The sequence below is a fragment of the Coregonus lavaretus genome (assembly GCF_964263955.1).
Source record: "Coregonus lavaretus genome assembly, chromosome: 6".
In the NCBI taxonomy this organism is placed as follows: domain Eukaryota; kingdom Metazoa; phylum Chordata; class Actinopteri; order Salmoniformes; family Salmonidae; genus Coregonus; species Coregonus lavaretus.
Window position 1 is genome coordinate 61705158 of NC_139993.1, and position 23908 is coordinate 61729065.

Consider the following 23908-nt stretch of genomic DNA (forward strand, 5'->3'; position numbering starts at 1 on the left):
CAGCTGGGTGACTTCTTGACACAAAGACAGCGTGAAGCGAAACAGCTGTATAATATGTCATACTAGTCCAGAGGTGATCAGAGAGACAGCAGGGAATCTGGCATTACTGAACCAGGTGCAGAAATTGGCAGGGTGGTGCTGGAAAGTGTCCCACTGTTGACACCTGTTGCTGTTGGGAAATTAGAGGAGGACATTGTTTGCAGACATAGGCCTGTGTGAGTGCCCCTGAGTGATGATTTAGGCCAACTGTATAAGACCTTGCCTCTATGCACTTTAAATTGCTAGACATTCTCATCTCTAAAAACATCAATTTATCTTTCACTTGCAAACTCAGGATTGTGTAATTATACTATTTGTTCATGGTTCTATCTAGACAATCTGATTTAAAGCACAGGTGCAACAGCCCCTACACTGGATGCATACCTTTTGTGTCTGCAAATTGAGAGGTGCTCCTCAAATATCTGTATGATTTATCTTGCAATGATTCTGCATGTGGCACTCGTGCAAGAAAAGAGACCGCTCTTCCGAAGGGGGGCGTTGCCTCGGCCTTTGGCGTTGCCACTGGTGACGCGTCTCCCCAGCCAAATCCCTCCCTAGACGCCCGGTTTCATTTGTTGTTTTGTGTCGTGCTTTGCTACCGCGCAAGGTGTTCGGACGAATTAGCTGTCAATCTCCGACCAAAATCTATTTAGGTAGGTTGATTAAGGGCTCAGTACTGTAGCAGTTCCCAGTGAGATTAAATCTGGATCTGCTGGAGGTTAATGTGATATTGCAAGAGTCCTCGGACTTTATGCCATTTTCAGGTGCATTTACATTAGCTTGGTAACGCGTACAGTAACATCACAAGCTACCTCAGTTTTTTAGCAGTTTTTTTCTACACTCACGAAACTGAAGATGTCCGACTCCGACATAATGTCTTCAACCGAAGACAGAGCCAAGGAGATTCTGAAGGGGTTTAAGCTGTATCCTTTTCAATTAATTGAGGTTTGTTTAGCTAGCTAGTTGGCTACAGTCTTCAGTTAACGTAACTGGCATAGCTAGCTAGTAGTACTGCCCTTACTGTACCACGTTGGCTACCGTTACGTCGTTAGCAAGGCGTGGGTGGCTAGTCTAGGTAACGTTAGCCAAGTTAGCTAATATTTTCAGTCTATTGATGGTTTATTAACTAACTAGCAGGTAACGTTAGTGGGGTTGCTAGTGTCTTTCTTGGCCATGTTCTGAGTCTAACGTTAGTTTGCTGTCAAGTTAGCTTAACGTTAGCTAACAGTAACAGGCCTCACCACTAGCTAGATATCTAGCTTGATACTCAGCTCATAGATGTGGTGGCTAACTTTAGCCAACTACTTTGGATAAGTTGATAAGGAGCAGTCAAATTGCACAATGAGAAGCTATTTAGATGTGCATTTAATTGAACATGCAAACATAGGTTAGGTGTTAGCTGAATGGTTGCTGTCGCTAGTTAGCTGACTGGTTCTGACTGGCACCAAACTTGGGTAGTCATTTGCTGATGCTCCCGCTCAGTCTCTGTAGCGTTAGCTGTTCATGCATACGGAACAGTATTGGCCAATTGTCATGCATTGCCTATTACTTGTGCAAGAGCATCCTTTACTACAGCATCAGTTTCAAGTTTTCGGGGGCTTTCACACCAAGTTGGTTTGGTGCTGTTTTTCCGTCAGTTCGGTTCGTTTGGACTTGTGTGAACGCTATCCGCACTCGGGAGTGCACTAAACAATGCACTATGATTCGATTTTTATTTGTTTAGTCACATGCACAGGGTCACAGATGTAGTAGTTGCTGGGTACAGGGAAATTATTAAGTGCCAAGCGCCAACAGTTCAGGTGTGAATTCAACAATAACAAATAATATATGCATGTTTACAACTGAGACAATGATAAATGTAAATGTCCATTGGGGTGTGGCATTTTTTATTATATTATTTTTCACGCTCCACAGTTTCCTGTGTGTGTATCAAGAATGGTCCACCACCCAAAGGTCATCCAGCCAACTGGACACAACTGGGGGGGAAGCACTGGAGTCAACATGGTCCAGCATTCCTGTGGAATGCTTTCGGACACCTTGTAGAGTCCATGCCCCGACGAATTGACGCTGTTCTGAGGGCAAAATGGGGTGTGCAATTCAATATTAGGAAGGTGTTCCTAAATCTTTGGTATACTCAGTGTATGTCCATTGTGGTGGGGGCAGGGTAGATGTGGGTGGAGGTAGGAAGTCCGGGGGAGCAAGTAGCTGACTATTCAGCAGCATGATGGTCTGGGGGTAGAAGCTATTGGCCAGTCTGCTCCTGTACTGCCCGCGTCTGACTGATGGAAGCAGGGAGAACAGGCCGTGGCTCGGGTGGCTGAGTCCCTGGTGATCTTATTGGCCGTCCTGCGACACCTGGTGCTGCAGCCAGACAGTATGCTCTCGATGGTGTTTCTGTAGAATACTGTGAGGGCCCTCGTGGGACAGGCCAAATTTCTTCAGCCTCCTGAGATTGAAGAGTTGCTGTCGGGCCTTCTTCACGTCTGTGTGGTTTGACCATTTCAGCTCCTAGGAGATGTGTACGCCGAGGAACTTAACATTTTTGACAGCCTCCACGGCGGCCCAGCTGATGAGGATGGGGCGTGCCCAGCCTGGTTCCTCCTGAAATCCACACCGTCAGAGTGCCTACCTCCTCCCTGTAGGCCGTCTCCTCGTTGTTGGTAATCAGGACTACTACTGTCGTGTCGTCAGTGAACTTGATGATGGAGTTGGAACTGTGTGAGGCCACACAGTCGTGGGTATACAGGGAGTACCCTTGTGGGTTCGCTCAAAGAGGGGGGGGTCTCAGTCTGATTCCATTCGTACCATGGTGCGGTTCGCAGCAGGTGATAACTCTGTCGTGACCAAACACAGGTTAAGAACGTTAAGAACCAGAGTCATACATTATTATTATTATTATTTATCTGCTAAATGGCATATTATTATTATTATTATTATTATTATTGGTTGTTTGACTGCAAGCATTGGAAATGCACGCAGCATCATAACTCTGAAACATTCTGTGAGTAGCAGCGCGTTTATGAGCACATCTGATGCAGATTAGGGGAGACTGGCCATACCACGGATATAGGCTACTGAATATAGAATATTCACGTCGCAGTTAGAGCGGCTATTTTTTGCGCTCTTCCCTCCCGCATGTTGTTGGAAGGCCAAAGCGAAAGCAATCATGAAGTGATGCTTTATTTTACATTTTAGTCATTTAGCAGACGCTCTTATCCAGAGCGACTTACAGGGGCAATTAGGGTTAAGTGCCTTGCTCAAGGGCACATCGACAGATTTTTCATCTAGTCGGCTCTGGGATTAGAACCAGCGACCTTTCGGTTACTGGCACAACGCTCTTAACCACTAAGCTACCTGCCGCCCCTTTATGATAATCATAAATGGATTTAACGTGAGCAATTTTGTCCAATAAACAAATGACTTGCATGGACACGTGGTTTTGTTTAGGAATTTGAATGTAACAAATAGTTTAACTCTGATTCGAATTATAGCTGAAATCTGTGTGAAAACTATTGTCACAAGCACAGTATTCAGCAGGCTGTTGTGGAGCGGGTCGAGAGCTTCAAGTTCCTTGGCGTCCACATCACTGAAGACTTAACATGGTCCACACACACACCTGCACAGTCGTGAAGAGGGCACGGCAGCGCCTCTTCCCCCTCAGGAGGCTGATAAGATTTGGCATGGGCCCTCGGAGCCTCAAAAGTTCTACAGCTGCACCATTGAGAGCATCTTGACTGGCTGCATCACCGCTTGGTACGGCAAATGCACCACCCTTGACCGCAAAGCGCTACAGAGGGTGGTGCAGACCGCCCAGTACATCACTGGAGCCAAGCGCCCTGCCATCCAGTACCTCTATATTATGCGATGTCAGAGGAAGGCCTGAAAAATTGCCAAAGACTCCAGCCACCCAAGCCATAGACTGTTCACTCTGCTACTGCCCGGCAAACGTTACCGGAACATCGGCTCTTGGACTAAAAGGCTCCGAGACAGCTTCTACCCAGAAGCCATAAGACTGCTAAATAGTCAGACTGCTAAATAGTCAATTAATGGTACACAAACTATCTGCACTGAATCTATCTTGCACTGATGCACGCTCACTAGACTATACACAGTGTTCAAAACATTAGGAACACCTTCCTAATATTGAGGTGCACCCCCTTTTGCCCTCAGAACAGTCTCAATTTGTTGGGCCATGGACTCTACAAGGTGTCGAAAGCGTTCCACAGGGATGCTGGCCCATGTTGACTCCAATGCGTCCCACAGTTGTCAAGTTGGCTGGATGTCCTTTGGGTGGTGTATTGTGTATTAGCAGAAAACAGGATCCCCCCATTTTAGTGAATGAAAAAATGTCAGTCTTCGTGTAAATAAATAAAAAAAGTTTAGAAGACAATCATAATTGCTTCTAATACACCAGATGTATGTCCTTGAACCAATTTATTTTAAAATCGCACACAGAAAAAGTTAAAAGGATAATTTAGTTGCTAATGGCAGCTTGCCCTGGTCGGCCTTCAACTTGAGGTACTCAATGAGGGGGCAGCACTGAGCTAGCCTGCAACGTCACTTCCTGGAATAGCTCAAAGTGCACATGTTATGTCTCCATGAGACGCCATCTTAACCGACTTAATTTGGCTTCAATGCGCTATTGTCTTCACATAGGAGAGAATGTTGTCACGTGATCGATGGCGTTGTCCATTCATGTACAGTCGTGGTCAAAAGTTTTGAGAATGACACAAATATTAATTTTCACAAAGTATGCTGCCTCAGTTTTTATGATGCCAAACTTGCATATACTCCAGAGTGTTATGAAGAGTGATTTAGATGAATTGCAATTAATTGCAAAGTCCCTCTTTGCCATGAAAATGAACTTAATCCCCCAAAAAAACATTTCCACTGCATTTCAGCCCTGCCACAAAAGGACCAGCTGACATCATGTCAGTGATTCTCTCGTTAACACAGGTGAGTGTTGACGAGGACAAGGCTGGAGATCACTCTGTCCTGCTGATTGAGTTAGAATAACAGACTGGAAGCTTTAGGAGGGTGGTGCTTGAAATCATTGATCTTCCTCTGTTAACCATGGTTACCTGCAAGGAAACACGTGCCGTCATCATTGCTTTGCACAAAAAGGGCTTCACAGGCAAGGATATTGCTGCTAGTAAGACTGCACCTAAATCAACCATTTATCGGATCATCAAGAACTTCAAGGTGAGAGGTTCAATTGCAATTTGTAAGTCGCTCTGGATAAGAGCGTCTGCTAAATTATGTAAATGTAAATGTTGTGAAGAAGGCTTCAGGGCGCCCAAGAAAGTCCAGCAAGCGCCAGGACCGTCTCCTAAAGTTGATTCAGCTACGGGATCGGGGCACCACCAGTGCAGAGCTTGCTCAGGAATGGCAGCAGGCAGGTGGGAGTGCATCTGCACGCACAGTGAGGCGAAGACTTTTGGAGGATGGCCTGGTGTCAAGAAGGGCAGTGAGGAAGCCACTTCTCTCCAGGAAAAACATCAGGGACAGACTGATATTCTGCAAAAGGTTCAGGGATCGGACTGCTGAGGACTGGGGTAAAGTCATTTTCACTGATGAATCCCCTTTCCGATTGTTTGGGGCATCCGGAAAATACCTTGTCCGGAGAAGACAAGGTGAGCGCTACCATCAGGCCTGTGTCATGCCAACAGTAAAGCATCCTGAGACCATTCATGTGTGGGGTTGCTTCTCAGCCAAGGGAGTGGGCTCACTCACAATTTTGCCTAAGAACACAGCCATGAATAAAGAATGGTACCAACACATCCTCCGAGAGCAACTTCTCCCAACCATCCAAGAACAGTTTGGTGACGAACAATGCCTTTTCCAGCATGATGGAGCACCTTGCCATAAGGCAAAAGTGATAACTAAGTGGCTCGGGGAACAAAACATCGACATTTTGGGTCCATGGCCAGGAAACTCCCCAGACCTTAATCCCATTGAGAACTTGTGGTCGATCCTCAAGAGGCGGGTGGACAAACAAAAACCCACAAATTCTGACAAACTCCAAGCATTGATTATGCAAGAATGGGCTGCCATCAGTCAGGATGTGGCCCAGAAGTTAATTGACAGCATGCTAGGGCGGATTGCAGAGGTCTTGAAAAAGAAGGGTCAACACTGCAAATATTGACTCTTTGTATAAACTTAATGTAATTGTCAATAAAAGCCTTTGACACTTATGGAATGCTTGTAATTATACTTCAGTATACCATAGTAACATCTGACAAAAATATCTAAAAACACTGAAGCAGCAAACTTTGTGAAGACCAATACTTGTGTCATTCTCAAAACTTTTGACCACGACTGTGTGTGTGTGTGTGTGTGTGTATATATATATATATATATATATATATATATATATATATATATATATTATATATACACACACAGTCATTGATCCTGACTGACCTTATGGGTCCTTGAGGCAAATTTGTTCAGCATGAGGAAAGACACTTACATAAAAAGTTTCAAGTCTCTAGGTCACACGGGGTGACAGATATGAGGGTTTAAGTGAGACTGCATATAACAGCACCACCTATAGGCCAATCAGTGCCATTCTTTTTTGACAAAGTTACACATGGCCTGTAGTTTCTGTTTGCCTAATTTGGAGAAAAAAAAGTTACCAATTTATGCTTGAGTTATTTGACCATGTAAAGGGAACCCCTAATAAGCAATATAGCAGCAATATTAATCACTATAATCAAATAAATGATTGTGTGAATGTAAAGTGTGGTAGAAACCTGAGGATGGGCATAGAGTCTGTGCAGGTAGTCAGTGGGAGAGAAGAAGGGCAGTGGAAGTTAGGAATTACAACCGCCTGCCCTGTGTCTAACTTTATTCATCACAGACAATGCAAGGCGTGTGTCTGACCGGGAAGTTGATCTATACTAAACCTGTAGGAGGTAACTGGAGCTGCTGGCAGGGCAGAATGGGAAATGTGACAGTCTACCCTGATCTTTTAAAACATAGTGGAGTAAGCTCATTTGAGGAGCTTGTTTGATTACCATTCTATGTACCTTCCAGGGGTAATGTTTGTGCATCTCTCCTAGCTCGGATAGAAGCCCTTACTCTGGTTTACATAGGCTAGCACAAGCCACCGGTCCCAAAATAGGCACGGTAATGCGGACGAGAATAATCACACCTACGCTACTGCCACCGGCTTCACTCGGAAGACTGAAGATCCATCGTTATTTAATTACACCCTGTACTTTAATCATGACTTGGTAGCACTGAGGGTAGACCTATTCAGTGTTGAATAGGTAAGGGATCCTGACTCCTGTAGCAGGCTGTGTATTCGTGACCTGCAAGGCAAGCTTCATTTTCTAGGCTTCTCATTCTTAAATCCTTGATTTGCAAGGACAGGGATTTGCTGCCTTATGGTCCTCCTAACAGGCCTGGTGACTGAGGTTAGCGTGCTACCAGGCACTGCATTGAGCCACGACCGGCTGCATACTCCTAGAGTACCACAGTATAATACCCATAAAACCTAGCAGTAAAACACAGAAATGGTTCCAATCGTTTTTCCAACATACATTTTTCCAATAGGGAATTTTAGAAACACTTAAATTAAGGGCTGTGTTTCGTTTAGGCTTACCCTGGCGTGACGTTTTGATAACCGTGCAAATCTCTCTCGGACAAGGTTACTATTTTTCTCAAGTCATGCGTCCTCCGAAACATGACCCGCCAAACTGCGCTTCTTAACACCTGCCCGCTTAAGCCGGAAGCCAGCCGCACCAATGTGTCGGAGGAAACACCGTTCACATGACAACCGAGGTCAGCCTGCAGGCGCCCGGCCCACCACAAGGTGTCGCTAGAGCGTGATGAGCCAAGTAAAGCCCCTCCGGCCAAACCCTCCCCTAACCTGGACGACACTGGGCCAATTGTGCGCCGCCCTATGGGACTCACGATCACAGCCGGTTGTGATACAGCCCGGGATCGAACCCGGATCTGTAGTGACACCTCTAGCACTGCGATGCAGTTCCTTAGATCGCTGAGCCATTCGGGAGGCCCAGGACAAGGTGACTTTTATCAATATATTTGCCTGTATGCAATGCTAATTAGCTGCTAATGTGGCTATCATACAGAACTACAAATACCTGTCTCAAACTTCACGTCACTCACCAGGGCCATGATGATCTGGACGAGACTGCCAAATTGAGGCAAAGTAAGAATCTCTGGATTAACTATCTAATCTTAGCCAAATTTTGTGATGAATGAATTGGTGACATTTATTTAAATGGACAATTGTCTTGGGCAAGTTTACAATTTACACTACCTGTTATCAATCTAGCCAGGTAGCTCATGGTTAGCAAGCTAGTTAGCAACATTAGCCTGGCTAGATGGCTACATTAGAGGTCTATTTTTCTAGCAATTTAAATGCATGAGAAATTCATAAAAACGAGTTTAGCTGTTCTAAACCAACTGTCTAGCTTGCTAGTTAACTAGCCAGCTAACTTAGATGGTGAAGCTAGGTGTTCTTGATAATGTTTGTTTGTGTCAGGGTGAGGGTAGCCCACTTCAAGTAGCCTACTACTTGACTTGTAGCCACCCTAGCTAGCTGTATTATTTTGGTCTGGCTTTTTGAGAGGTTTCAGAGAGACGGACTAGCATCTCTTGGGTCAACAGTGTGCTTACTTTACTGCGGGAAGACATTGAGCTCTTTGCTGTTACCCTCTGGACAGCCGATCATTAGTATAGCTAGTAGGCGAGGTTATGTAACCATATTTAGTCCTACCTGCTATGGTGGGTTTTAAATTAATTGGTATTCACACGTTTGTTTTTGAGGTAGAATTACTGTCATGTTATTGATGCCAAATTGCATACCTTATTTGCACTTTCTCTATTCCAGAACCAATGGGTGTGCCTGAGTCTTATCACCTCTCAACTAGGTAAGCTGTTTCAACCTGGAACACTATTCTCATGCGTTGGTCTGTTTCAGTCATTGCAGGAAGTCCTGAAGAGCTGGAGTGTGTATGAAGGGTGTTGTCCCATTCCAGCTCTAACACCTGGCTTAAATAATCAACATAACGAGTCACGGTTATAGGCTAAGATTTGTAATCAGGTATGAGCTGGGCAGGAACAAAAGCTTATACACTCCTGCCATTCAGATCTGGAGATGTCCACCCATTTAAGAGATTATTCTGTACTATGGGTACAATTTTCTTTTGGGGGGGGGGGGATTCATTTTGATGGTATTGCTATATAATACATGTCACACTCAAGTTGAAGTTGAACTTGTTGACTGATGCCAAGCTGGCGGCTGCTGAGGGAGCAGCTGCGACTAGAAGACTGCAGCCAAGGCAGCACTGGTCCACACCAACCTATTGGTTGGTACTGCATGTCCCTTTAGGTTCCTCTCCATGTGTAGGGTATGGTACTGGCCTGTGTGGTTCAGTCTTTCATATGTGTAGTAGTATGAAAAATGTATGCACTCACTAACTGTAAGTCGCTCTAGATAAGAGCGTCTGCTAAAATGTAAAATGTAGTTTGTCGCATCGTATTGCTATAGTTTGTGTCAACTTTGAATTCGGTCTAAGCCACAGATTGTTCACTTCCTCCATTTTGTACTTTACCTTTATAGACACATACCTGAAGACATTCAAGCAGCACTTTGAGAGCAAGCATCCCTAGTCTACAATGGTCCCGTTACTGGTTGATGTGCAAGCATCCCTAGTCTACAGTGGTCCCAGTACTGGTTGATGTGCAAGCATCCCAAGTCTCCAATGGTCCCAGTACTGGTTGATGTGCAGGCATCCCAAGTCTCCAATGGTCCCATTACTGGTTGATGTGCAGGCATCCCTAGTCTACAATGGTCCCATTACTGGTTGATGTGCAGGCCTAACTAACCACACTCAAATGGACCTACAGCTGGGATAAGATGTGTCCATCATTCACACACAGTAGACATAGTGTAAACCACCATGTTGTCAACAAAATACTGCCCTCAATGCTTAAGTAATATTGTGTATGGCTCAATTTGTGGAAATGCTGTGATCACCTCATCGTTTTTAATGTTGTGATTCAGACATACGATGACCACGATTTGAATGCTGCAACTGAGACGGAATGACGTCAAGGGAGACACGCTGAGACCCAGAGTATGACTGGACATGGGCCGGATATTTGGGACAACGACCTAAAAGGGGTGCAGCAGCATACCAGCAATACAAAACATTATGTTTGGGGCAAATCCAACACATCACTGAGTACCACGCTTCATATTTTCAAGCATGGTGGTGGCTGCATCATGTGATGAGTATGCTTGTCATCAGCAAGGGCTAGGGAGTTTTTTTTAGGACAAAAGGAATAGAGCTAAGCACAGGCAAAGTCCTAGAGGGAAAACATGGTTCAGTCTGCTTTCCAACAAACATTGGGAGACAAATACACCTTTCAGCAGGACAATAACCTCAAATGCAAGACCAATTATACACTGGAGTTACTTACCAAGACGACGTTGAATGTTCCTGAGTGGCCTAGTTACAGTTCTGACTTAAATCGGCTTGAAAATCTATGGCAAGACTTGAAAATGGCTGTCTAGCAATGATCAACAACCAACTTGACAGAGCTTGAAGAATTTAAAAAAGAATAATGGGAAAATATTGTACAATCAAGGTTTACAAAGCGCTTAGACTTACCCAGAAAGACTGATTCTAAAATGTATTGGATCAGGGTGTTGAATACTTATCTAATCAAAATATGTGTTTTATTTTCCATTAATTTAATTATTCTTCCACTTTGACAGAGTTTTTTTGTGTAGATTGTTGACAAAAAATGACAAATCCATTTTAATCCCACTTTGTAACACAACTAAATGTGGAAGAAGTCAAAGGGTGTGAATACTTTCTGAAGGCACTGCAGCTGCATTTGGACATGGCTTCCTTATTTTGAGTCTTGTGTTTCTCATTCTGCTGGAGTTTTATACGGGAAAAAATATAAACGCAACATGAAATAATTTCAAAGATTTTACAGCGTTATGAGGAAATCAGTCAATTTAAATAAATAAATTAGGCCCTACTCGATGGATTTCACGACTGAATACAGATATGCATCTGTTGTTCACAGATACCTTAAAAGAAAAGGGCCTCAGAATGTCGTCACGGTATTTCTGTGCATTCAAATTGCCATCAATAAAATGCAATTGTGTTCGTTGTCCGTAGCTTATGCCTGCCCATACCATAACCCCACCGCCACCATGGGGCACTCTGTTCACAACGTTGACATCAGTAAACCACCCGCCCACACGACGCTATACGCGTGGTCTGCGGTTGTGAAGCCGTTCGGACGTACTGCCAAATTCTCGTCATTGGAGGCGGCTCATGGTAGAGAAATGAACATTCAATTATCTGGCAACAGCTCGGGTGGACATTCCTGCAGTCAGCATGCCAATTGCACGCTCCCTCAACTTGAGACACCTGTGTAATGATCATGCTCTTTAATCAGCTTCTTGATATGCCACACATGTCAGGTGGGTGGGATGATCTTGGCAAAGGAGAAATGCTCACTAACAGGAATGTAAACAAATTTGTGCACATTTGAGAGAAATGAGCTTTTTGTGCGTATGGAAAATTTCTGGGATCTTTTATTTCAGCTCATGAAACATGGGACCAGCACTTTACATGTTGAGTTCATATTTTCGTTCAGTGTGTATTAAGCCTACCTTCCGCATCCAGTTATTTCTTCATTTGTAACTCACCCACCAAAAATCACAATATGCCGTTTTACACTTTATTTGTGCTGGTCTAATTCCTCAAATGGAAAAGCAGAAGAATCTTGTGTGCTCTCGGATAGTAATAATAGTTAATATGGTGCCAGGTTTGTTGATGAATAAATCATTTAAGCTTTACTTCATGTCAGATGTATATGTATGCATTGTTTACTGGTTAGATTTCTTTAAAACAATGTAATTGTTGGAGTTCAGGTGTTTGACGTAATTGATGGGTGACTAGGTGCATTCTTGTCATTAAATATGGTTATTCATTCATGACCTGTTAAATTCTGCAATTAGTTAGTCTGGCTTTGAATCTGCAACAGAACGTGTCAACAAGTTAGTTCTGAATTGCTTTAATACAGCAGTGCATTCTGACACCACGAATTGAAATAGATTTAATCTCGTTCATATAGTTGGCAGAAATAAGGGATTATATATAGACCACAAGCTGAAGGAGAAGAGGATCTGGTAAAATAAGGGTATGTTGCCAATATCATCTAGGTAGGTTAGCTAACTAGCTAGCTTTGCAAAAAAAATGTTTTGCCTAGTATTCATGGCACAATGTCAATATCTAACTGCTACTAGGACAGTATTTTGTACAAGACACAAGACCAAATGCATAAATAAGCCAACAAATATTAGTAAAATAAAATATGGAACAGTAAATGATTCAATATATCTTTCATTTTGTATCAAGGTAGCTAGCTAGCTGACAGCAAAGGTGTCAGCTAGAGATGACGTGTAGGAGCTTGCAGGAATGTATAGTCTAGCATGATGTCTACTTTGATGGAATTAGCATTTTCGAATCTGAAAGTAAAGGGAGCCGAATATATATGTATAGATATAGAGATATATAGATAAAAGTCACCTTGTCCTAGAGAGATTTACATGGTTATCAAAACGTCATGCCAGGGAAAGCCTACATGAAACACAGACCTTGTTTTGAAGTGGTTCTAAAATCCCCTATGGGAAAAATGTGTGGTTTAAAGACTTAGGAACCATTTCTGTGTTTGACCGCTAGGTTCTATGGGTATTATGACGCATCCGCTGTGTAACGGATTTTAGGACTTTTGCAAAGATTTTTATTTTTGTGGATTGCATAGGAACATAGAGAGGATAGTCAAGCTGTTTCAACTTTAAGCTGATCCTCCTGAGACCAAGCAATCGATTTGTACTCTTGAGTAATTCGCCATCTTTGAACTAAAACCAAAAACTCCTTCCTTCCCCCTCCTTAAAAGTTAGGTAACGAGCATCAGATTAATCGTGATTACAACATCACCAAGAAACAGGCTACATTCACACAGATTTCTCAAGGTTTTTCCATCAAATTAATCTAGAAGATTTATTTGACGTGTGCTGATCAGAGTTTTCTGTGTATCACTTTGTGTGCTGTATGGTGACTATCGGGTTAAGGAGGTTAGGAAGTCTTCCCCAGCATGACCAGCTTTTTGACCTGTAGGTCATTGTCTTATGCAATGAGGATATTTATAGAAAGCACTAGAAGTTGTATCACAGCAGGGAGAATTCAAAGAAGTCACAAGAGGAGCTACAACTCAACTTCAGTATCAATTTGCTTGTTTGCAGACTGTGTTGACGAGAATATCATCATTGCTTTCAGTTAGTAAAGTTTCTAAGTCAAGCATAATATTCCAAGTTCTGTAATGAATGTAGGTATAACCTGAAATTATGAAAGTGTGATTTGTGTGTGATTCCCTTGTGCTGCCTAATCAGATTATTTGATGCTTTGATTCCTGGGAACTGCCTTGCAACCATGAATAACCCAGTATTGTGTACCATAGGACTAGGCTATAACCTATTACCCAAGTCGTGCTGAGGATCCCGCCTCTCCATAGCACACTACAGTATTTTATAAAGCTGCCCTACAGTAGTTCATTGTATGGAAAAACCTCTCGGCAGTTCGGTTAATTAGACAAACATACATCTCAGACTAAAATGACTCACGTATTTATGATGCTGCTGCGTTGGGCATCCTGGCCTGTACAGGAGCACTGTGCTTCAACATCGGTGACTGTTATGTCCCTAAGGAAGGCAAAGGCTGGCCTCGGAGGAGAATGCAGTGTGCACTGCAGCCAGCTTCTGCTTCCCCTGAGTGAACCTGACATGCATTTAATCTGTCCCTGAAACAAACTGATTCACAGAACTGTGTGAATACAAGGACTGGCTAACCTCACAGTGAAAGTCTGAGTTGGTGTAGGGGTAGGATATTTGAGCTTTGGGACTTCAGAAAAGTCTCGATTGCATTTCTGAAGAGTATATGTACACAAATTATGCAATGAGATGTATTTATTTGCAGTGGTTTTATTTGATAGTTCATGCAATATTGCATACGTCATGACTTTATATGTCTCTCGTTTATTGCATGTGCAGTCAAAAATGTGATTTTCCTGTGTTTTATATATATTTCCACACTGAGGTTGGAATATTACTGTGAAATTGTGAAAATTATGATAATGCTCTTTTAGTGTAAGATCTGTTTTGAAAGGACCGCTTTAAATTTCAGCTTGTTTGCATGGGTGGGGATTTTGGACCACCTGGCTACATCACCAGGTGATACAAGTTAACCCTATCAGTCCCAAGACCCAAGCAAAAATCTGCTTTTCATTTATCAGACTTTTCATTTGTCTGCATGTCCAGCCCTTATATTTAGTCTCACAATTAAGTGTTTTACCATTTTCTTTTCAGGACAACCAGGGCTCTAAGTAGAACACAAAACAATTCGACATAAACAGTTGCATTCATGAGTTTTATTGACAAATCTCAACAACAAAAGCAAAGATCTGATCAAAATGAATTTATCTGAATGCTGTAAATACAGAAATTGTTTTCTCAGTGGGAAATCAATATCCAACTAGTCAGGTGACAACTGTGTGGAGTTTGTGACAGCAACTATGTGAGCTTATTACAGTATTATAGACACTATGTCCTGGGATGTCCTATGATCTTCTATGTAGAAGAACCCCTTACCTTCTAACGACTCTTTTGTAGCTTGTGAGCGTCATAGAGCAGAACACGTTACATGTTAGTGAGAGTCTCCGCTTTTTATAGATAGCTTTTAATAGTGTGTAGCTCAAACCATTCGGGGCTCTGCAGCCGTTTTTGTAAAAAGACACGGGGCCCCTTCGGGATCTGCCCTTGTCTCACAAACAGCGCTCTAGCTCAGCCCCCGTTAATCACAGACTAATGGTTGGTATCTATGGATGCAGAAGTCGGTAGCTCAAACACGATGTTTAAAAGGGTTAGAAGTCCAAAACGCGCTGGCGTCACGGTGGGACTCGTTGTGTTAATAGACCGTAAACAAAGAGAGTTTGCCCTCCATTAACAGCTAGTTGTCAGGTTACATATCCCTCCCATTAGGCCCCTCCCATTAGGCCCCTCCCATTAGGCCCCTCACTCAGGCCACTCCCAGACAGTTCTAGCAAATTTGTTGCTTAAGAAATGGCTTTTTGCTAAGAAGCTACTTTTGTTTCTTTTTGACCATTTTCATTGAAAATAATCACAGTAAGGTACTTAATTGTTACACAGAAAATATTTGATATTGAGATTTTTTTTTTAACGTCTGCATGGACCTTTTTTAAAGCTACTCTTTAAAAATGGATGAAGCTTAGGTGAGGCTAGCATGCATCTAGGGGCTAATTAAGAACCATGTTTGAGTGTGTTGGGTCTGTACCCCCTGTGGATCTTCTCTGCTTAGCACCAGGGATCTCAGTAGGTGTGATCCTGGAGACATCTGTCACCTCTTTCACCACCGGGCTTTAATATAACTGCAGTTAGCTGACATCTCTAACCAGGCCTATTATGAAGAAGTTTGTGTTGTCTAGGCCCTAGTCTTTGACCTTGGAATGTACTGTCAACGTTTTCCTGAATTGTTCTCTGCAGCCAGTTCATGAGCGTAATAAATAAAATTAAAATTAAATATATAATTCACATTGAAGCAGCAGGACAGATCGTATTCTAATCCATTCATAAAACGTTAGATGGGTAGACGCTGCTAAGCTGCTTTGTCGTCGTCCCCCCCCAGTATGAAAATGTATGCACTCACTAACTGTAAGTCGCTTTGGATAAGAGCATCTGCTAAATGACTAAAATGTAGAAATGTCATTGTCCAGCAGGACTGACAACTGTGTTCAAATCAATTAAATGATGTAGGAGGTAGGAGACAGACGGCACGAAGTCCACAGCCAAAATATTACCTAACAAACCACTTCACACAAAGCATCCCAGTCATGTACAGAGTTTGAATGAAGGGGTAAAACGGTAGCCTTGTGTATACCAGACTGATCAGGCTAATAAAACTGAGGTAGTAGGCCTATGTTTTCTGATGACGTTTCTATTGAGATGACTGAGTATCATTCTAGGATGATTTGGAAGCTGCTGGGAGGTTGGTGACTGAGCTGACCCCAGGTGTTGCTGGGCTGCAGTCTGTCAGATTTGAAAGGATGAAATTATTATTAAAAGCACCACACGTTTCATCTCGCTAAGACAGTGCTAGCTCCACAGCAGATGGCTAGCTAAGCTCCGTGTTGGAGTTGGTTGCGTCTTGTTTCCATTTTCACTTCACAACTTGTATTTTCCTACCTGCTGTTTTGAAGTTTGGTCATTCTATATTTAGCCTCTTATTATTAGTTTGAAAGAATTTATCCCGTTTGGGGAATTGCTTGACAGACACTTTGCTCCTCCTTATTCTGTTTCGCTGTTTGAAGGCCTTAGTCACGAAATAGTCATGTTTGAAGCCCTTAGTCGTGAAATAGTCACGTGAACTGAATGGCATTGTGTCCTGAGGAGGGCTGGTACTGACACCCTGTTGGGGGGGGAGGGGGGAGAGCAGCACAGATGGTCTTGAGAACGGGGTTCAGGTGCATCTGACATGGAGTACCATCTAGTTGACACAAAACAGCCATATCTTCAGGTTGGCTTCCGAGTTAGAAACTCTTTGCTCTGTCCATTAGCACTTGCACCAGCTGGAGAACTGTTATGTTACACACTTGACTCGGCTTGCACCACTTGACCTATTAGAAGAGGTTAGCTAGTAGTAGCTACATAATCATGTTCGGCTTTAAGACACTAGAATTGGCCACTCCAATAAAATAACATGGCGTGAGAGCTGGTGTAAATAACTAGAGCCACAAACGTCGGCTCTCTAAGATTTTTGGAAGTATAAAAATAGGCCTAGACAGTTTTCATTTTTGGCTACTAGTACTAGTTGCATTATCAAGAAGACTTGTGTCCGTTGGATAGCTTTTTTTCTTTTCGAGACTGAGTTGAACATCTGTTTGCATACTTCTGGATTACCTGTTGGTTCCGAGAGATCAAAGGTTCTATATTGTTGTGTATTTCCTCCTTGTGATTGGGCTTGGCTACTGTTTGAATAGTCTGTCAGTTGGCTTCCACTAAACGTTCATAACTTGATGGGTTTCCTGTTATCCTGGGTGCCACCTTGTGGAATACTGGCGTTACTTCATTGATCCCTGGCCCTGAGGGAAAATTCAAAGGTTTGCCACGAGCCGCAGACACAAACAGTACAGACCAGAAACCAGAACCTAGACAAGGCTACTGTTGCCTGATGTAAGTAAGTACATGGCTGTGTCCGTAGTTTTCCTTGACTCCCTCTGCCAGAAACTGGATGAACCTGCGTGACGCTGAGACGGGGAAGGTGCTGTGGCAGGGAACGGAGGATCTGTCTCTTCCTGGGGTCGAACATGAAGGTACTGGAATCTCCTGGCTGGTTAACTGTCATTTTTCCTCCGTCATGGTGTGAACGTGGATTATTAGGCTGTATCTTCCAACCACTACCAAGATGACCACTCGGTTCTAACCAAACCCAGCAGTCACAGACAGTTTTTCCTTAAGAGCTTGAACCCCTAACCAATGTCAAAACGCCCAAAATGATTGTTAGCAATTTACCTTTACACAGTGATGTCACGTTGTGCCATGTTCAATGTTGTATATTAGAATCAATAGAAAAATGAACATGTATTTTATGTGAGAAAGTAGCCTAGCTTTAGGTAAACATCAGGGACCTGTCAATGTATAATGTCTGCATGCGCCATTTCTGAAAATTGCGCACGTACAAAAATTATAGAGATTTATAAACTTGGCAAACTCCATACATAAGCATGTTTCTCGTTATAAATCAGACCTGTCATAAAACTACGTGCGTGAACTAGCATTAGTACTCCGCCTGAAAAACGCTCTCCATTCTCCTTTTGTGGTGACAATAACGCCCTTTTATTTTAGGTATAATTTGGAACTATTGGCATTAGGCCACGGCATGCAAAAGACTTTCAATATTTATTTTATCAATAGATTATTGGATTTCCATGTGCTGCCTTGGTATAGGCTATGAGATTAAATGGGCATTGATGTCGCGCTCCGATCGCACACCAATACTTTAGCCTACCCATACTGTCAACTATGTTACGTAAAGCCATCGGTGTATTTACTGTGTTGGCAGGATGTTTTAATCTTCAGCAGTAATTTATGCTGTATCTGAAAAAGGACTGTCAGTTTCTGAATGAGGAAAACAATAGCAAATTGTTGTGGACTTGTCTGCAGAACGTTTGAAATCAACTATGTTTTGCATTGACTTTTCCTCCAACCTAAATATGGACTGTCCGCGAATTGTTAGGCAGGCTACTAAAAAAATGCAATTACAGTACAGTAGCTTACTAAGGCCTACTTCAATGTAAAATATAAACTGTTCACCTGTTAAATTCGACTGCATAACGGTATTATAAACCGCACTGCCTATGATATTGCAAAACTTGAAATACATACAGCCTATCTATTTACTAGGCTACTAGGTCTAATTAAATGAGAGATGCGCGAGGTAATTTGTTGTATGGCTCCCTCAGGAATATGAACCCATCATGGCCAGAAAAGGTGACGAATATATTCTGCAATGGTTATGAATATAAAATAAATAGGAAAAAGATTCCTATGTCGAATTATTTTAGATTCTAAAAGTAAACTTTTTGATCTTCTCAGTAATGGTAAATGGCTGTATTCTTGTTTTATTTTTATACTGTTTTATGAATATGCTTTTCATCATATCCCCGATTTGAACAAATTAATTACTTGCAATACAATATTTCAACCACTAGCAGATGTGCGTACGCATTGTCTAGAATTAGGCATTGTCAAATCTTTTTTTATAAATGCCAACTTTTGCGTGAACTTGCCACGCACATTTTGGGGTATATTTTGTATGTACAGTGGCTTGCGAAAGTATTCACCCCCCTTGGCATTTTTCCTATTTTGTTGCCTTACAACCTGGAAATAAAATGGATTTTTTGGGGGGGTTTGTATCATTTGATTTTCACAACATGCCTACCACTTTGAAGTTGCAAAATATTTTTTATTGTGAAACAAACAAGAAATAAGACAAAAACAGAACTTGAGTGTGCATAACTATTCACCCCCCCAAAGTCAATACTTTGTAGAGCCACCTTTTGCAACAATTACAGCTGCAAGTCTCTTGAGGTATGTCTCTATAAGCGTGGCACATCTAGCCACTGGGATTTTTGCCCATTCTTCAAGGCAAAACTGCTCTAGCTCCTTCAAGTTGGATGGGTTCCACTGGTGTACAGCAATCTTTAAGTCATACCACAGATTCTCAATTGGATTGAGGTCTGGGCTTTGACTAGGCCATTCCAAGACATTTAAATGTTTCCCCTGAAACCACTCAAGTGTTGTTTTAGCAGTATGCTTAGGGTCATTGTCCTGCTGGAAGGGGAACCTCCGTCCCAGTCTCAAATCTCTGGAAGACTGAAACCGGTTTCCCTCAAGAATTTCCCTGTATTTAGCGCCATCCATCATTCCTTCAATTCTGACCAGTTTCCCAGTCCCTGCCGATGAAAAACATCCCCACAGCATGATGCTGCCACCACCATGCTTCACTGTGGGGATGGTGTTCTCGGGGTGATGAGAGGTGTTGGGTTTGTGCCAGACATAGCGTTTTCCTTGATGGCCAAAAAGCTCAATTTTAGTCTCATCTGACCAGAGTACCTTCTTCCATATGTTTGGGGAGTCTCCCACATGCCTTTTGGCAAACACCAAACGTGTTTGCTTATTTTTTTCTTTAAGCAATGGCTTTTTTTCTGGCCACTCTTCCGTAAAGCCCAGCTCTGTGGAGTGTACGGCTTAAAGTGGTCCTATGGACAGATACTCCAATCTCCGCTGTGGAGCTTTGCAACTCCTTCAGGATTATCTCTCTGATTAATGACCTCCTTACCTGGTTTGTGAGTTTTAGTGGGCGGCTCTCTCTTGGCAGGTTTGTTGTGGTGCCAAATTCTTTCCATTTTTTAATAATGGATTTAATGGTGCTCCGTGGGATGTTCAAAGTTTCCGATATTTTTTTATAACCCAACCCTGATCTGTACTTCTCCATAACTTTGTCCCTGACCTGTTTGGAGAGCTCCTTGGTCTTCATGGTGCCGCTTGCTTGGTGGTGCCTCTTGCTTAGTGGTGTTGCAGACTCTGGGGCCTTTCAGAACAGGTGTATGTATATATACTGAGATCATGTGGCACTTAGATTGCACACAGGTGGACTTTATTTAACTAATTATGTGACTTCTGAAGGTAATTGGTTCCACCTGATCTTATTTACATATGCAATCACCACTTTTCCGTTTTTTTTTCCCATTCCACTTCACCAATGTCCATTACATAAAATTAAAATTAAAATCAATTTAAATTACAGGTTGTAATGCAACAAAATAGGAAAAACGCCAAGGGGGATGAATACTTTTGCAAGGCACTGTATGCACGGTTTATAAATGAGGCCCCATGATGTTGTTGTTTGTGTTGCATTTTTTTCTCTCCTAATTAGTAGGTTGACAGTCCCTTTCATTTCCTTGCAGCTCGAGTCCCCAAGAAAATCCTCAAGTGCAAAGCTGTGTCCAGAGAGTTAAATTTCTCTTCGTCAGAAAAACTGGAAAAGTTCCGCCTTGAGCAGAAGGTTTTCTTCAAAGGCCAGTGCTTAGAAGGTACTAGTCTCTTTTTTCTGTTTCAATAATCATGCTTTTTATATACAGGTAACTGCCAAAATAAAGGAAACACCAATATAGTTTCTTAATAGGGCATTGGACCAACACAAGCCACCAGAACAGCTTCAATGCGCCTTGGTATAGATTCTAGAAGTGTCTGGAACTCTTTTGGAGGGATGCGACACCATTCGTCTACGAGAAATTCTATAAAAAAATAAAAATAATTATGGTTGTGGAAAATGTTGTCTCAGGCCACGCTCCATAATCTACCATAAGTGATTAATTGGGTTGAGATCTGGTGACTGAGACACACGCACACACACACACACACACACATTAAACCTGCTATGCTCTTTTGAGACTCCTCTTTCCATGGTAGCCAAAATAATGGGGTATTGGGCATTTTCATACATGATCTTAAGCATGACGGAATGTTAATAGCTTAATTAACTCAGGAACCACACCTGTGTGAAAGCAACTGCTTTCAATATATACTGAACAAAAATATAAATGCAACAATTTCAAAGATTTTACTGAGTTACAGTTCATAGAAGGAAATAAATTCATTAGGCCGTAATCTATGGATTTCACATGACTGGGCAGGGGTGCAGCCATGGGTGGGCCTGGGAGGGTATAGGCCCACCCACTGGGGAGCCAGGCCCAGACAATCAGAATTAGTTTTTCCCCACAAAAGGCCATAATTACAGACAAATACCTTAATAGGGCGTTGGACCAACACAAGCCAGAACAGCTTCAATGCACCTTGGTATAGATTCTAGAAGTGTCTGCAACTCCGTTGGAGGGATGCGACACCATTAAGCCGGATGTGGAGGTCCTGGGCTGGTGTGGTTACATGTGGTCTGCGGTTTTGAGGCAGGTTGGACGTACTGCCAAATTCTCTAAAACGATGTTGGCCTTATGGTAGACCAATTAACATTAACGTATCTGGCAACAGCTCTGTTTGACATTCCTGCAGTGCCCGCTCCCTCAATTTGAGACATGGATTATTTTGGCAAAGGAGAAATGCTCAGTGACAGGGATGGAAAGCTTTTTGTGCATATGGAACATTTCTGGGATCTTTTTATTTCAGCTCATGAAACATGGGACCAACAATTTGCATTTATATTTTTGTTCAATATACTTTGTATGCCTCATCTTTGCAGTTACCTGTATCACATATTATCCATTATATTGACCATCTGGTCGCTCTAACAAGTAAATGTCTTCAAAAATGGCAGTCGGGAGGAGGCAAGATCAGGTGGGACCATTCTAGCCAATGAGAGGACAGATACGCGTGTGAACAACAGGCACAACGGTTACCACAGCTACAAAATCAAAATTGGCTATATCGTAAAAAATTATAAGATTAGTGTAAGGCATAAGGTTAGCAGTGTGGGTAATGTGAGGTTTAAAATCACATTTTAAGAAGACACATTTTAGAAATAGGTGGGGTTTATGACTTTGTGGCTGTGGTAACTAGTGTCGACCAGGCACAATTCCGATGTTTTTTTGTAGTTGCCAGGATTTCATGTGTCCTACTTATATCAATACACTCGTAACAACCAAATCATTACGAAACTTCTACTCGGTCTAATAAGCCACGCATAGTAAATAAGCCAGTACATTTGTTGTTAACCAAATTCGACACTCATTGACCTCCATACAAAAACTCCTCGCTTGGTGAGCGAAAAAGTTTAATGTCAACGCCACCTGCTGGAGAAGATAGATTTTGGGCTCAGTTATCCCTCTAGCATCGCCTCTGCCTTTCTGCCTGTATGTACTAAAGAATACAATATCCGTGAATAAACACTCATTTAATGTATTTTGGATGGCTCTCTCCTCTACCTGCAGAATGGTTCTTTGAGTTTGGCTTTGTGATTCCCAACTCCACAAACACATGGCAGTCTTTGATAGAGGCGGCTCCAGAGTCGCAGATGATGCCCGCAAATGTTTTAACGTAAGAGTTAATATATATATATTTTTATAAACTATTTCAGCCTTTTTGCATTTCTCTGCATGCGTTGTTGGGACTTCTGGTCATTGTCCTACATTTGTGTTGTGCAATTGTTTGTCAGTAGTATAGAACTGTCACTCACTAGGCTGCATCTTGAAGTAATGAGGCTCCGTCCAAATATTCCTTCATACTTTATCTATTCTACACCAAACTTCCTGTAAACTGCAATGTCCTTGTTATGGGACTGCTTTGTCTCATATTTTGCAGCTAGAGGTTATCGTGTGCTGAATTGTAATGTTTCTTCGTTTCTCTCCCTTGTAGTGGAAACGTTGTTATAGAGACCAAGTTCTTTGATGACGATCTTCACGTCAGCACCTCCCGAGTACGACTTTTCTATGTCTGAAGAGGAACACCTTCGTTTTTTATTTTCTATTAATCCTTGAAGTGGGGGGGAAACCAGGACCATGCATACACAGCTGATTGTTGTTATCCAATGGTCACAGGAGGCCACGTATTTCTCTTTACAGTGACGGGTGACCGCAGCAATAAAGGGAACAATGCAGGAAGAAACCAACATCCAACAAAGTCATCAAGATCACACTGGCTTCTTGGCAGACGATACTTTTTGTATGTAAATATCTATATATATATGTATGGGCAAAGATGATGCTCATGGCAAGAAACCTGTAAATTATTTTATTTGTACATTATTTTTTCCTTGTCACCCTGCGATGTACACTGCTCCATTGTCACTTTTTGTTTTTGATGTTTGCTTCCAGTTGTGGTTGCTGATATTCTCGTTGTTTGCATTATTTTTTTTTTGCTGTAACTAATCCTGTAAAATAGACTGTTTATTACTACATGAATTATGGATTAAAATATGTCCACTAATTATTTTCTTTGTGGTTGGTGAAGTTTAATTCCCGAGTGGCGCAGCGGTCTAAGGCAGAAGGTTTGCTGTGTCTGTCAGCGTAGTATTCAGAGCATGGAGGCGCTACCAGGAGACGTGGGGGAGGCCGTAGGAGGGCAACAACCCAGCAGCAGGACTGCTACCTCCGCCTTTGTGCAAGGAGGAGCACTGCCAGAGCCCTGCAAAATGACCTCCAGCAGGCCACAAATGTGCATGTGTCTGCTCAAACGGTCAGAAACAGACTCCATGAGGGTGGTATGAGGGCCCGACGTCCACAG

At 42.5% G+C, this 23908-nt stretch overlaps 1 protein-coding gene across 1 annotated transcript; it reads left to right on the top strand.

Moving 5' to 3' along the window:
- The first annotated feature begins 626 nt into the window (after positions 1–626).
- Positions 627–23613, top strand: LOC311131475 (retinal rod rhodopsin-sensitive cGMP 3',5'-cyclic phosphodiesterase subunit delta). Its single transcript, XM_084164493.1, has 5 exons — positions 627–962; positions 17396–17484; positions 20641–20766; positions 22618–22723; positions 23042–23613. Exons 1-5 carry the CDS (start codon positions 895–897, stop codon positions 23121–23123), a joined length of 471 nt encoding a protein of 156 aa, XP_084020619.1. The 5' UTR covers positions 627–894; the 3' UTR covers positions 23124–23613.
- Positions 23614–23908: the final 295 nt, after the last annotated feature.

Bases quoted from the DNA above. Each gene is read 5' to 3' on its own strand.
- LOC311131475 (XM_084164493.1), top strand. From the start codon at position 895: ATGTCCGACTCCGACATAATGTCTTCAACCGAAGACAGAGCCAAGGAG. The intron at 963-17,395 runs GTATCCTTTTCA...TCCCTCTGCCAG, and splicing joins ATTCTGAAGGGGTTTAAGCT to AAACTGGATGAACCTGCGTG. The intron at 20,767-22,617 runs GTACTAGTCTCT...CTCTACCTGCAG, and splicing joins CAAAGGCCAGTGCTTAGAAG to AATGGTTCTTTGAGTTTGGC.